The sequence below is a fragment of the Toxoplasma gondii genome, chromosome X (assembly GCF_000006565.2).
Source record: "Toxoplasma gondii ME49 chromosome X, whole genome shotgun sequence".
Classification (NCBI taxonomy): Eukaryota; Apicomplexa; class Conoidasida; order Eucoccidiorida; family Sarcocystidae; genus Toxoplasma; species Toxoplasma gondii.
In genome coordinates, this window is record NC_031478.1 from 3,272,505 (window position 1) to 3,286,320 (window position 13,816).

General features: G+C 49.6%; 2 protein-coding genes across 2 annotated transcripts; one reads left to right on the top strand and one right to left on the bottom strand.

Moving 5' to 3' along the window:
- Nucleotides 1–1,032: 1,032 nt before the first annotated feature.
- Nucleotides 1,033–9,438, bottom strand: TGME49_224180 (hypothetical protein). Its single transcript, XM_018780036.1, has 4 exons — nt 9,147–9,438; nt 3,961–7,166; nt 2,792–3,108; nt 1,033–2,017 (listed from the first exon to the last, which is right to left on the bottom strand). The coding sequence occupies exons 2-4, from the start codon at nt 7,160–7,162 to the stop codon at nt 1,652–1,654; spliced, it is 3,885 nt and encodes a 1,294-aa protein (XP_018635930.1). The 5' UTR covers nt 7,163–7,166; nt 9,147–9,438; the 3' UTR covers nt 1,033–1,651.
- A 1,863-nt stretch (nt 9,439–11,301) lies between these two features.
- Nucleotides 11,302–13,633, top strand: SRS60A (SAG-related sequence SRS60A). Its single transcript, XM_018780035.1, has 2 exons — nt 11,302–12,064; nt 12,516–13,633. The coding sequence occupies exons 1-2, from the start codon at nt 11,569–11,571 to the stop codon at nt 12,962–12,964; spliced, it is 945 nt and encodes a 314-aa protein (XP_018635929.1). The 5' UTR covers nt 11,302–11,568; the 3' UTR covers nt 12,965–13,633.
- The last annotated feature ends 183 nt before the right edge of the window (nt 13,634–13,816 follow it).

The following is a 13,816-nucleotide window of genomic DNA, read 5'->3' on the forward strand; positions in this document are numbered from 1 at the left end:
GCCAACACCGCTGCATGCAGTTAATCCAGAGTTGGTCCGAAACGAGCAGCTGTTTTGAGAACGCCATGCATCGAACATCATTTCTTCTATTTCTCTTTACCGCGAACATCGACCAGAACTCCTGGAAAATACAGAGGGAATCCCCCTGCGTAAAAAACAGAGAGTCTGCACCATCCATTTCGCCGAAGGAAAAGCTAACACAGCCATCGAAGTCATGTCTTCACTGTTCCCCGCTCCTACCGCCGTCCAACACTCTACTCCAAAAACCATGTCATCGGTATGCATGTATGGATAACCAAACAGACTGAATTACATATAATTATATATGTATATATACGGTAAAACTTCCATAAGTCTACGTTCCGCAGCTTCCTTCTTCCCAAAGACACTTTGTTCGAAGGGCGACGCAGAAACTCTCCAAAGTCACCCGATATATACCTTCATATCTATGCATGCAACCCTGGTTTTTCAATCCTACGCTTGTAAGACGAATTTAATACTTAAGCAACATATATATATATATATACGTACTTATCTCAATAGATGGTACTGGAGGTCTCGAATAACGTCTGTAATTTGTGTTTTTGCCATATCAGCAGGGATGTTGAAGACAGGGAAATGCCTCAGTTTCGCATTTCTGGAAAAAAAAGGCTGAAAGATGCCTCTGAGGGCAGGGACCCTAACGTGTACAAAGAATCATCCTGCTTCCTGCCTGTCTCCATCTGCACATGTCTCAAAAGAGCATGCGTCTCTGCTTGTGTGTATACTATGTGACTGAGGAAAACTCCGTGAAAGATGGCTTTCTTTACAGGTACGGCTCTGTCCATACACATGGAGATCAGGCGCTTAAACCTGAGACTTATCAACAGACGCTCTAGATCCGTGGAAGTGGAGGTCGATTGTGGCCAGCGACTTGCAAAGAACGTGTAAAGTGATCTGTTTAATTCTGCAACGACTTCCAGCACCGGTGGATCACTTCCCCTGAAAACTCGCATCGTTTCCTGGAGGCGGCACCTTTAGAAAGAAAATCATGACCCCGTGACAGTTTACAAGTGTTCAAGTAGCGCAAAAAAGGCGACAGTTTACCATGCAAGTACACGTCAGGTCCCTCTAGCAACTGGAAGCGCAGCAGGAGAAAGAGGCAGTTTCAAGAACATGCTTATTTTCCTCTCGTAGACCGAAAAGCATGAAGATGACGGCTTGTCTTCGTTCAAGAAACGGCACAGACGTTTTGGCCTGCCTTCTCCCGATACCCAGCTTCCCGCCTGTCTCGTTTCCTTCCTAAGTTATCCGGAAATCTGCCCACAGCGCCGCGGAAGTCTTGAGGATATCTCTTGTTCGTCTCGTAAGGGAGCAAAGGTCGTGACGCCTTCACTGTACACCTCGCTGAAGAGCCTTTCTCCCTTTAGTCTGTTGGTGCCATCCTTCCGCGTTGTCTGTCTTTATTCACCAGGCATGCAATCCCATTTGACGAGCAACTGATGCCTTGCTCCACGTTGCACTTTGTTTATGAGGTGGGGTTCTCCCAGCCGTCTGGAGCTCACGGTTTCTTGCGATCTACTACGATTCTGTCGAGTGGCTCAGATCGTTATTTTCTTTCCCGGAGTCTGCAAGTTTTCTCACGTGTATCGCGACAGACATGATGACCGTTTTAGGTGTTGAGTTGGAGAGACTCGAGAAGCTGATCGATTTTTTCCACTTTCTCCTGATACAGCCCGCGCAGAAGCAGCACATCGGGAGCCGCGAGAAACTGTCGCGGTAGACTGGCGTCGGTGGAGAGACGCCGGATCCTCCGAAGAAATACGCTGCCTCTCTCCCGGCGTCCCCGCTCTGTGCTGTTGAAAATTGTCTGCTCACTCCCTCGCGCTTCTGAGTCGCCAGAGTGACAAAAACAACCCGATTGGCAGAAGGGAACATTCTCTGTACAGCCTTGACAACAGCAGTGAGCGCTGTCAATAGAGATATCATTGTAGTCGTCTTCCCCCGTGAAAGGCAGGACGCCAGCCGGAGCGAGCCACTGAGGAAAACGAAAGTCCAGGACGCAGAAAAGAAGACAGACACAACATGCAGATAAAGACAAGAACAAACGACTCGCTCCAGAGGCATTTGTACGCATTCCAAATACCGACTGTGGCTGTGTCTCCTTCCAGAGGAAATGCCAATCGAAATCCACATGTATGTAGACACAAGTGAGTTCACAAACAATTATATATATATATATATATACGTGTGTGTGTGAGTGCAAATATGAATATGGTTTGAGAAGGAGCGCATGCCATTCCGGAAATGACCAACAGCATCTTCTGAGACAATGGTGGAGTCGGGAAAAAAGCCGTTTTTTCCTAAATGCCAACAGTGGATGAATGTAGACATGATTTCCTCGAACAGCGAAATTTCGCGTCCAATTTCGTGAACGCCCTCCTCATGTGGAGGAAACAAGTTTAGACGTAAACGCCAGTACAACTATACATAAGCTCTCTAAACAACAATTCACATCTAGATATTTACAAATATATGTAAATATACATATATGTATACGTCTATTTATTTATCTGCATAGGTACGCTCACCTCTCTCCATATTTATATTTGATAGGGGATATGGTGAAACAAAGATTCGGTTGTATCTGTGCACAAGTTTTGACGGTGCGAATGTGCTTCTAGCGGTTACTTTTTATCTGTTCTCCCCACGGGTTCTCGTCTCTCTGAATCGCGCAAAACACGGACGACTCTCCACGTTGTTTTCGTCCTACAAGTGCGGTAGCTGTGGTGTGAATTGTTCCCCTGCTCACCTCTGTCGCGGCTGGTGTGTCTTCACTTCCACAGAGATTTTCGCTGCCGCCATACATCTGCGCCAGAGCATCTACGAGTTCTTCGACGACAGGAATGGAGTCCACAGCCTCTCGATTTTTCAGCGAGTGAGCAGAAGCGAGAACCAGCTGGTGGAACTCAAGGCGAGGCAGCAAAGAGTCGATTTTCTCCGCCATCACAGATGCACAACGAAACACAAGACGGTCGAGCCGAAGCAGATCCGCCACTCTGTAGACTGCGCAAACGTTGGAGGCGTCGACGAGGGGCGACAGAGCAGCCGAGCAGACGCTCACCAGTCCTGAAAAACAAAGGGAAGCAGTGCTAGGAATGATACATTTCAGAGTAAAGTGCAAAGCAAAAGAAAACGCAGAACAGATACAGACAACACGAAAAATAACCGTGGAAAAAGAAGACCCGCAGATGCATCTACAAAGGGGCGTACACAAATATCTCTCTCTCTCTCTATATATATATATATGTCGAGTTGAACAGATAAGCATGGAGGCACATAGGAATCTAGCTGCAATTCATAGCTACTTCTCCGATGCCAGTATGATCGAGACCATCGTACTGGTAGTAACCATCTCTGAGACAGAGCTATTTATATTCTTTGTCTGGAGAATACTTCCTACGAGAGGGTCTACCGGTTACATCTGGAAGGGCTCCAAAGGGTGAAGTGAAGTCTTCAAAGTCTACGCTGTAAGCGATTTGTCGATATGCACATGCATATGTATGTACGTTTCGGATATATCCATGTACATGGAAATGCCTGCATGTATGTTTTTGAGAGAGAGGGGAGCAGTAGAGCTACCGTCGGTGGCCCAAAGAGTGGGGGCCGACGGAGCGAAGATGCGCACGAGGGAAATGGTAAAAACAAGACGTGGAGTCTGGCCTTTCGATCGAGCGCAAATCAGCGACACTTGAAGGAAAAAGTTCCCTGCACGAGCCTGAGCTACGATAATGACTAACTCAAACTGCTACTCAAATGAGGAAGACAAGACGCGCATGCAGATACATGAAAGTCTAGAAGTGACGAGAGACACAACCAACTCCCAAGCTGTCTGAGGCACTTCCCGGGGAGAGGTGACGCAACATGGAAGGACCACCGCAGAAAAGAAATAAGAAACGGCGAGAAGACTGCAAGACTCACCGGGCATGAGAAACATACTTCCACATTCGATCAAACGCAAAAGGGATTCTGATTGTCTGTTCTTTGCTGGCTGGACGAGGAATGAAGGAACTTGAAAAATAGCGTCCGTGTACATGTATTCGAGGACAAGGGCAAAAGACCAGACATCGACCTGTGGAAGCGAGAGGACGGAGACGCAGTCAAAGTCCGGGGTTGGTGGTTGTGTGCGGCTGCTTCTTCGTCGTTGGCCTTCTTCCTTGCTTTTCTCTGTTTCGCAATGCGAAGAAAAGTTGCCTCGAGGATTCGAAGAACGGGAAGACGCGAAAGAAGAAGGCGAGAAAGGAACAGTCGCACGCGTGGGCTTCAGAGGAAAGTCTCGCATGTCAGGGGAGACACGGACGGATAAATGGGGACGGTAAGAAGCACAGGAGACCGGCCGGGAGCGGGAAAAGCGGCGAGGGGAGCAGGCGCAAGGAGAAGGTGAGGGAGCAGAGGCAGGAGTCGGCGAAAGTGAAGATGAAGAGTAGTACGAAGGAGGAGAGGCAAGAGCCGCAGAAGAGCGAGAAACTGTGTTTTCGACCTCGTCGCTGTGGCAGGCATGAGAAGAGCGGCAACATGCGTACTCGAGAGGAAGAAGATCTCTCGAGAAGTCGACTGAAGAAAGCGGGGGATGCTTTACCTCGCGAAACGAAGAATGAAGGAGAGTGGCAAAATACTCGCTTCGCCTCTCCACAATGAATCGATGACAGGGGAAGGGAACTTGCGATGGGCCTACGTAGACGCATAGGTCTGCACTGGCAAGAACAACATCTACGTAGCTGTGTTCTTCCTTTGACTCCTTTTGATGTTCCTCCTCATCTTGTTCATTCGCAGTCCTCACGTTGTGCTCCACTTTTTCCTCGTTCCCCGGATCTCTCCCCTCCCGTGCCCTTCCTGCTCTGTGCTGCCTTTTCTCTTCCGTACAATCATTTACACAGCATCCACGCCACCCCTGCCCCTCTTTCACGTCCAGTCCCATTTCCGCATGCCTCGTCGCCGAATCCCTTCGCCGACCTGTTTCATTCAGTCTCCATTTGCCTTTCGTCTGCCTCTCTCCGATGGTAGTTCCCTCGTCTTCCCTCTGTTCTCCGTTCTGCTCTTCGCCGGCCTCTCCCTTCCCTACCTCTGCCTCCTCCGGCACCCCCACAGTTCCGCGGCCTAGAGGCGCTTCCAGGCGAGGTTCTTCCTTTTCCGATTTGCCCCCTCTACAACATGCTTTCCATTGCCTCTCTGCATGCCTGAAAATTCTGGCAACTCCGCGTCGCATGTCAGAAGCCAACAGAGAGGGGAAGTCCTTCCGGGGACTGAGTCCGAGGGTGTGAGGCGCAGCGAGGAGCTTTCGAGAGCTCTGGCGATGCATGTGGGTGTCGATCCGCACTTTTTCTTCTTCGATCCTCTTCCGGAGGTCTTTGAGTTTGAAAGCATTCGCTAAAGTCAGAAAACAACTCACATCCTCGAGGGGAACTTCCATTTCGTCTGTGTACAAGTACCGAATGATTTCAGTCAGCAAGCAAGGGTAGGCTGCGATGAGGTTGGCCACTGAGGCAGACGTCTCAACGGCACCGGTGCCCGCCGAGTTTCGCTCGGACTTTCCCCGCTCGAGTTCTTCTCTCTCTGCTCTTGGCAGGGACCTGAAACACTGTGAAGATCCAGCTTCTTTGTCGTAGTCCGCTTCTGCCACCACCTTTCCTTGTCGCCGCAAGCGGCATGCGACCCGTGTCCGTGGGTCGGAAAACGATCCTGGGGGGGCCGGAGGGCGAACAGGAACATTTAGAAGGCAGCGGAAGATGCAGTACGGCTTAGAGAGCTGCCGCCTGAAGAAGGAGGAGCGGCAAGCAAGGATCAACTTGTGTGCATTAACAACCGTGGCATCCGGTGCCAGCCAGACGGAATCAACAGACACCGCAGCGAACTGCGGATTCTTCAAGACACTCAAAACCAGGCGAGACAAACAGGAAGGCGACGGGACAAAAGTCCACGAATAGGGTGAGGAAAGCGAATTAGGTGTGGCCTGAGAAGCAGAACCGGTCCAGGCAGCCGAAAGGGGGTTAGAGGATCGTCGCCTCGGCGTCGGTGCTGTCTCCGGAGGGGGCGAGGTTGGAGGCTGATTCTCGTGTGTTGAAAGAGAAGCGACCACTCCATCGGAGTACGAGCAAGAAGACTCCAAAACGTCTGCTAGCGGAGCTGAAGGTAAACAAGATTGAACGGCCGGCGGGTGAGCTGCTGAACCGAAAGCGAGAGCGGACGAACTAGCATACGACGAAACTGCAAGATAGAGATCCCGAACAGACGGAGAAACGGAAGACGAGGCCACTGGGGTTTCAGTTGGTGCCACTGTTTGACAGATTGAAGATGGAAATGCAGCATGTCCTTCAACCACTCCACCGTTCGTTGTTTCACTCGCGTGGTGATGATTCTGCTTGCTCCTGTCTCTTTCTCTAGAGCCGTCTTCTGGCTCTCGCGGGAAGGAAGACGTTTCGTCACGGATGTATGCGGAGAGAGCACAAGCCGACACGGGTTTCAGAAGGCCAGCGCTTCCTTCAAGAAGGGAAGCAAGAGAAACCGCACAGCGTCTATTTCGTCGCGGTCCTCCGTCGTTGTCACACTTTCCCAGGTGCTGGAAAGAGCTGCGCCGACTTCTTCTGCCTCCCTCACGAGGAAGCGAAACTTGACTCATCTGTCTTGTCAATGGGTTGTTTCGTTGGCGGGGACGCAACCGGGACGCCGGCTGGTGGTGCCCCCTTGCGGAAGACCTCTTCTCAATGTAGTGTGGATGGAACTCCGGTTCTCTTCGAGTCAGGTGCTCAGTGTTGCCTTGAGGAAGACTGTGCCGATCAACGACAACAAACCAGCCGGTCTTCTTCGCCCTGTCTTCTTCGTGAAGAACACCAGACGAAACTATGGAATGATCGTGAGCGAGTCCACAATGATCGGGAGGAACCAGAGACGAGGGGGACGAAGCAGCGGGCAAATATGTCGAGAGTGGTGAAGATGAGAGAGAAAATGGCCCATACAGACGTGCATCAGAAGGCAATTCGCCTCCAATGGTGATGGTGCAGTCCGAAAGAGGGCACGCAACAAATAGAGACCTAAAAAACTGTGAGTAACGGTCCTGGTGAACCACCACTGTCTGGCGATACCTACGCAAGACAGCTCGAATTCGATCGTTGAGAGCGCCATACATACACCTGGAACCATAGTACAGAGGAACAAAAAAGCAATTAGAATGGACGGAGATGGTGAACGAGGGAACACATGAAGGAGGATGGGCAACCCAGACCAGGCCTCGACCAACACAAAAGCAGAATAAGAGAACTTTGGATGGCAGCGAGGAGGTACCGAAGAAATGCTGTCAACTGATTTGGCGGGAAGTGGCAATAACGAGACTTGCACACAAAACGTCTGGACGTAGCGTCCCATTTCTGTGTTGCGCACAACAGGTGCCTCCTATCGGTTTCTCACAAGCTTTAATGAGCACTTTAGGCCGGGAATTGCAAACTGGACGGAGACTGTTCTCTCTTTTCAGGAAGAGTACTCGACAGTTTTACAGCAGTTTCAGGTGCACAAACACACAAACTAGACACGATTTTCCGGGTTAACCAAAAAGACAGCGAAGCAAAAGATATCGAATGATAGTGAGAGGTGAAACGTGTCAAAAGTGATGCCTCAGAAATATCCGATTATTGTGTATGTGGAAGCACAGAAATGATGACGGTGCTACACGATCTGCCTTACGTAGATCCATTTGCCGGTGTGTTTGAAAAGCACGACGTTCATGCACTCTACCTTATGATTGGGTAGAAACAATTAGAATACGGAAGCTTACCTTTCTCCGTCAAATGTCCCAGGGTGGCACCGAGCACCGTAGTTGATGAGCAGTCGCACAACATCCAAATGACCTCCGTAGCAGGCGTAGTACAAAGGGAATGCGTCCCACTCATCTCGCAACTGTGTAGAGAGAAAACGAAAAGTCGACAAGTGTAAGAGAAGTGCTAAGGCCGACGGGAAGCCAAGCCAGGATAACTGCATTGCAGAGGCAATATCCCCGAGGGCAGGACAGAAGGCAGTCAAGGCACGAGGAATACACAAGATGCGTAGGAGCTAATAGTGTAGGCGGTCGATTAAAATAAACCAGTTTGTTATTTAGCCCAAGAATACACAAACTGTTAACTGCTTGCATGGTCTTGACTTCAGAGTTTCAATAATGCTCCCCCAACTGACGTAGCCCCGTTGTTCATCAACACACCTTCGCGATACCCAGTCTCCTGCATCGCAAGATGTGCTTTCTGACGACTTGGACCATGAATTTCCACACTGTGCAAATATGAAGCGATCAGCTATTCGACGACCGAGAACAACTCTTCCTCCGTTCTGTTGCGGCCGAAAAAAGTACGACTGATTTCGGCTTCACGCAAGCAGTTCGATACGCTCTGGAGCAACGTCGAGTGAAGGAAAGTGAAGGACAGAGGCAGTAACCTGCCCGAAAACAAAATTAGCCTCGGATGATATGCATACATTAACGTTGACGTCTCCTTCCTCGAGCATGTGCCTGACTGAATCGAGGTCGCCAAGCTTGCACGCCGAACAAAACGCTTTCTGTCTGTCGGTGTTTGGGACCGTCTGGACAGTTTGGAAGCTCTCAATAACAGCGAGGCCATCGTGACCAAGCATAACGTCAGAAAAACCGCCAGGCCGTCCCCCAGTCACCATTTCGTGACTCAGGTTTCCTGTCAACAGAGGCGAACAGCACGCATCGGGTAACGTAGCTCCACGGTGACGTTGTCAGAACTGTGCCTGCGGCTCGTTTCGCGATCGTTAAATGAAGCGCCGAACTTTTCCATTCCATCGAACAGGCGGAATAGAAGAAAAGTGAGTCCCTCCTCCCTTGGCAAGTTCTCGGATTCGCTCGCACGGAACCAGACACTCGAGGCTCTTTCACCTCGTCAGGAAAGGGTGTCCCTCGTATCTTCCATCTGCGGAAAATGAGAATTCCACAGAGTCAGAACTCACCAGTGGCTAGTAAGGACTTCCCTTATTTAGCCCAACTGCTCGATAATGTTTAATGTTAGCTCATCTGAACACCAGGTTGCAAGATTAACTTCCGATCTGTAATCTGTATCATGCAGAAGCAACACAACCTGGCACATCTGGGACTTCCCCGCTAGTACCTTATTGTGGCATCCGGCCAGTGATGAGCAGCGTAAGGCGATTGGTGGTGCGACGAGATCTTTTTGACCAACTGAATTATCGAGAATTTGGAAGAGTGGAAGCTGCTGCAAATGGAAGTCAGACACCACACAAGCCATATAGAGAAAAAGAACAACCATCTCCGCTGCAAGATCCGGCTGTCAAGCCAAAAGATTCAAACGAGCTCGTGGGTGCGATTGCAGTGCGGTTTCCGAACTCTTGGCGCTAACGAGTCACTATTAGAAAACACTCTAGGACTCAAAAGCCCGCATGAACATACGCGGAGCACATGGACGAGAAGCAACTGACCAAAAGCAACCCTTTCAAAATAGAGACGCTTCCACAAGCACGTTTCTTGTTTAGCGTCCAGGCGAGTCTCACCATTGTGCTCGTACACACAACTACTTCCGCATGCTGCAGTTCTGCCTGCAAACGCTTCAACGCAGAGAGGGGTCATTTACGGAAGGACTTCGTGAAGTGGTGCAACGGTTGTGTGTAAACCTAGCAAAATGTTGTGACAGTCTCATGCAGTGACCCTGAAAAATGGAATAGTGACGAAAATTGTCCGTTTAAGCAGCAGAGAAAGCTGTGTGTGTGCCACAGTGCCCACAGGTGTGCGGATAGCTACTGGATCGACAACCATTCAGGAGTCCTTTGTTTACATTCAGGAGCATACTGTTAAACTCAGTGATACTGCATGTTCACACTAATACAACCCAGAATGAATAAACACAGGCACCTTCAATGGGTCGAGCGACTGGTCGTCGCACCGGCGCCTGAAGGAGGGGAAGACCTCCTACAGCATAAGCAGTGGAATGAAAAAAAAAGTCATTTGAGTCACAGGCTCTCCTATAGATTCCCCTATTAAAACTCCCATACTCTGACTTAAAATGTTTTTCCCAAGATAGCACCGACAATAACATGACTGAAATGTATACCAGTAAGTATAAATAGACCATTACCAAATCCATTATCGTTAATATAAATAGATAGACCTAAGTATTCCGTACAGACTAACATTTGGAAGGAGACCGCGGCTGCTGGCACGGAGTTAGCCGATACGTTTTTAAACTTAAACGTCAGTATTATTTTTTTAAGCAAAAAAAGGACTTGAACTCTTAAGTTTATTAGATCCTAAATCTAACGCGTCTACCAATTTCGCCACATCCGCATTCTAATCTTAGTTAGGCCACGCCCAGTAATTTTGGAAAACGCTTGTATCCCGCGTATTACCGCGGCCTCAGGATGTGACGAGCCGACATCGAGGTGCCAAACCTCCCCGTCAATATGGACTATCTGGAGAGATCAGCCAGCATTGCATCCTATTAATAGAGAACTGCATAGGTTTTCCATGAGATCTATTTGGAAGAAGAGGCTCGGATTTCCACTGTCAAATACTCTTTGTCAGCTACTTCCAAAGGACCAGTCTTCGGCCGAAACTGACTGCTGTTGCGTGCTTGTTTTCGTTTTATTGGCCCTACACCGGATGATGGCCACAGACCGCATGATCTATCCGTACCTACGCCGTCCTAGGTAGTCTGTTCGTTGAAACTCACTAAGGCAAGCATCAAGAAGATTCAGGCCCTACTTTTGCCCGCAACAAAGGTATTTGTGCTGTCACTGGACTCTTTCAGTGACACGCGGGGGGAAGGCTACAGCCCGAAAGCATATGTTTTTGTTGGAAATCCACACGAAAAGGCAATGGCGATTGCCGTTTTTACCCACTGAACTGAAGTGTTTCGTGTATTTGCATACTCTCTTCTTCGTGTTATTTAGTGTAGGGACCATCGTTGCTCGTCTCCAACCCGTCAAGACGGACAGAACCGGATAGTTGGTCTGCGAAGTTCCCACTAGTTCGTACGTATACGTAACCCAAGAAACGAGGTTGGCATGGAAAAATGCACACACCTTCAACTGATGCCACGCAGCGGCGCTGCACCCCTAAAGTGTAACTCATCGCTGTAAGTGAATGGACGTTCAGACAACTGAGGTACGGGGACCGCTCCGTCCCTGCAGCGTGCATGCACCGATTCCAGACAAACGTATGCACACTCACATACCTTGCGGCTGCGTGGAAACCCAGTGCGTCCCCACTGGAAGGTGGCATCTCTAGGCAGTCCTTCTCTAATAACTGGTCGCTGGTAAAGAGCTATTCACGCTTGCTGTACAAATTGTTATCCATGCGCCTACATTCCATAGGTTTGAGACACATGCCTTTTGGCAGCACGTTCGGCGCCGTCAGACGCAGCGCCTGTGTTCGGTTGGAAAAACGTCTTCCCGTGAAAATCGTTACTTACTCGAAGGGGCTGCAGCCTCGAGCCACTAAGCGTGCAAGTTTGTCTGCGTACTTGAACACTGATCTGTTGTTGACAGAATCATCCTGTGTTGAGACCATCCGTGGAAATGGCTCGTGTCTGCAGAGTAGCGGTGGGCGTCAGGCAACAGCTCGCTGCATCCGTCGTCGCTGGCCTGCTCGTCACACTTCTCACTGACGTAGATGCCTCTCCTGTTAATGCGCTGCCGCCTGATCCAGCTGAGTCCACAGTGCCAACGTGCGATGAAGGTCAGGAGATGACCATAACTTTGTCGCCCGAGAAAAACGCAGCCAGTTTCATGTGTGGTACAGCCATAGGGAACATTTCACCGCCACTACGTCCAGCAAAAGAAGGTTTCGAGGCCTTTGTTGATGAAGCGGCGACTACAGTAGTCCGGTTTCACTCTCCAGATGTCCAGCTAATTGAGGAAAATAATGTGTACACAGTTACCGCAGGCATCTTTCCTCCTGTTGGCGGCACGTGGTATCTTTTCTGTTTGGAGCCGGGGATCGGCAGCGCTGCAGTCAACACCGTCAAAAAGAAGTGCCGCGTAGAGGTCGTCATCAAGGGAACATCTATAATCCGTAAGTGCATGCGAAATACGGCCTTGTTAAACGAATAACGAAAGGCAGTTGCGATAGGAGCAATCGCGCCGATAACACCACACCTGCAGCAAACTGAAAACAGTGAGCAGCGGAGAAGAGACGGGACAAGACATACTGTCGCGTTCTGCTACACCCTTTGTTTCTATTGGCCGTACCATCGATGTTTTTGGTTTCCCGCCAGCGTTTTCTTAAGTTGGAGTCATCATTGTCAACAAACCCAGCTGCGTTAGATCCGAAGGACTCTATCTAATCGGCAGTAGCTGAGTCATGCCAATGCGGATTGTTGCACGAAGTTTACAAAGACGACAGGTAGCTAACAACGCTCAATCTCATATGGGTTCGTGTGTGTGTGTGTGTGTGTATCTTTGTCTTGCTGGGAATCTGCTGTCACGCCTTGCTTGTCGGGGTGACTCTGCGCCTATCACTCCAGCTCAACAGTGTACCACTGTGGGAGGCTCAGTTGATCTTCGCATTCGTGGTCCCGGATATGCAGTAACATTTGGGTGCGGTCTGAGCTTCCCGCAGCTTGACCCTCCACTGAGCGGAAAGGAGGTATACGTCGGCCGGGAATGCTCAGAAAAGCAGCAGTTGTCAGCGCTAGTTCCGAGTGCAGCGCTCGAAGTGGGACCTGCCGGTCAACTATATACTCTGTTTGTTGATAAACTCCCTCCTGTGGGGCGATTGTTGTGTTACAAATGTGTAAATGACTTAACCGCTGCATGCAAGGCGTTAATCGTAGTCCCGCCGTCTGCCGAAGAAGTCGCTACTACGGTCGCCAGCACTTCAACATTCGGACCGTCCTCAGACGCTACAATCGCGCTGCACTCATCCAGTTCTTATCTGTTGATCGCAGTTGTCTTTCTGCTTCGACTGATGTAGTTGGATGTGCTGGAGCAGAAACGTGGAATTTTGGGACGCGGCATCATCCGTGCTATAATGTACTTCCATGCACTCATCCACTGTGGCTGCGTGTTCGGGAGGAAGCCGACCACGAGCGTTTGAAGAGGGCTCGGCGTACCAATGCTTCAACATTAGCGCGCATCATATGCAAATAAGGTAATATGGATTTCACTTGTCTGGTTTCTTCAAATTTCTAGGCTCTTCCATTCAGCATCTGTGTATGCGGCTGTTACTCCCATCGAGGGGGGGAACTTTTCTCCGGTACGAAACGAATTCGTTTCAGCGGCTGAGAAAGACACAGTCATTTGACCTGTGGGTTAGTACATGTTGGTTTATTACTTACGTCAGCCGGTGTCCACGTTTCTTAATCGACTCCCCTCACTTAGTCAGTCCGACGCTGCCTTCGAGAGGTATTTAGGGTAGAATCTGGCGATGCTTCGCTGAAAATCAATGAATCTTTCCTCCGTTCAGTCGTGACGAGTATCTATGTTCTCATGGTAGAACTCTCTAGGAGTTGTGAATGTTCATGTGAAGCGGCAAATGAATGGATGCTGAGAAGTGAGGCCAATGCCTACTGGACAGCTAAGGTCCCCGTCAGATCATCCTGTGCCTCTTAAAGACCTTGTTCTTTTCAAACACCAATAACAACATAGTAAAACGCTTTTGCCTCATATTCTTCTTACGAGTTTACATCACCATCTCTGACTTGAGCACTCCTCTGCTCCTTATAAACTTTATCGCCAGGGAAGCACAAAACCTAATCTCTGACGGCTCCATCGCTGGTGACGGCCTTCGGCTATGCAGACACATAATTCTTAGACAGAGGTTTCC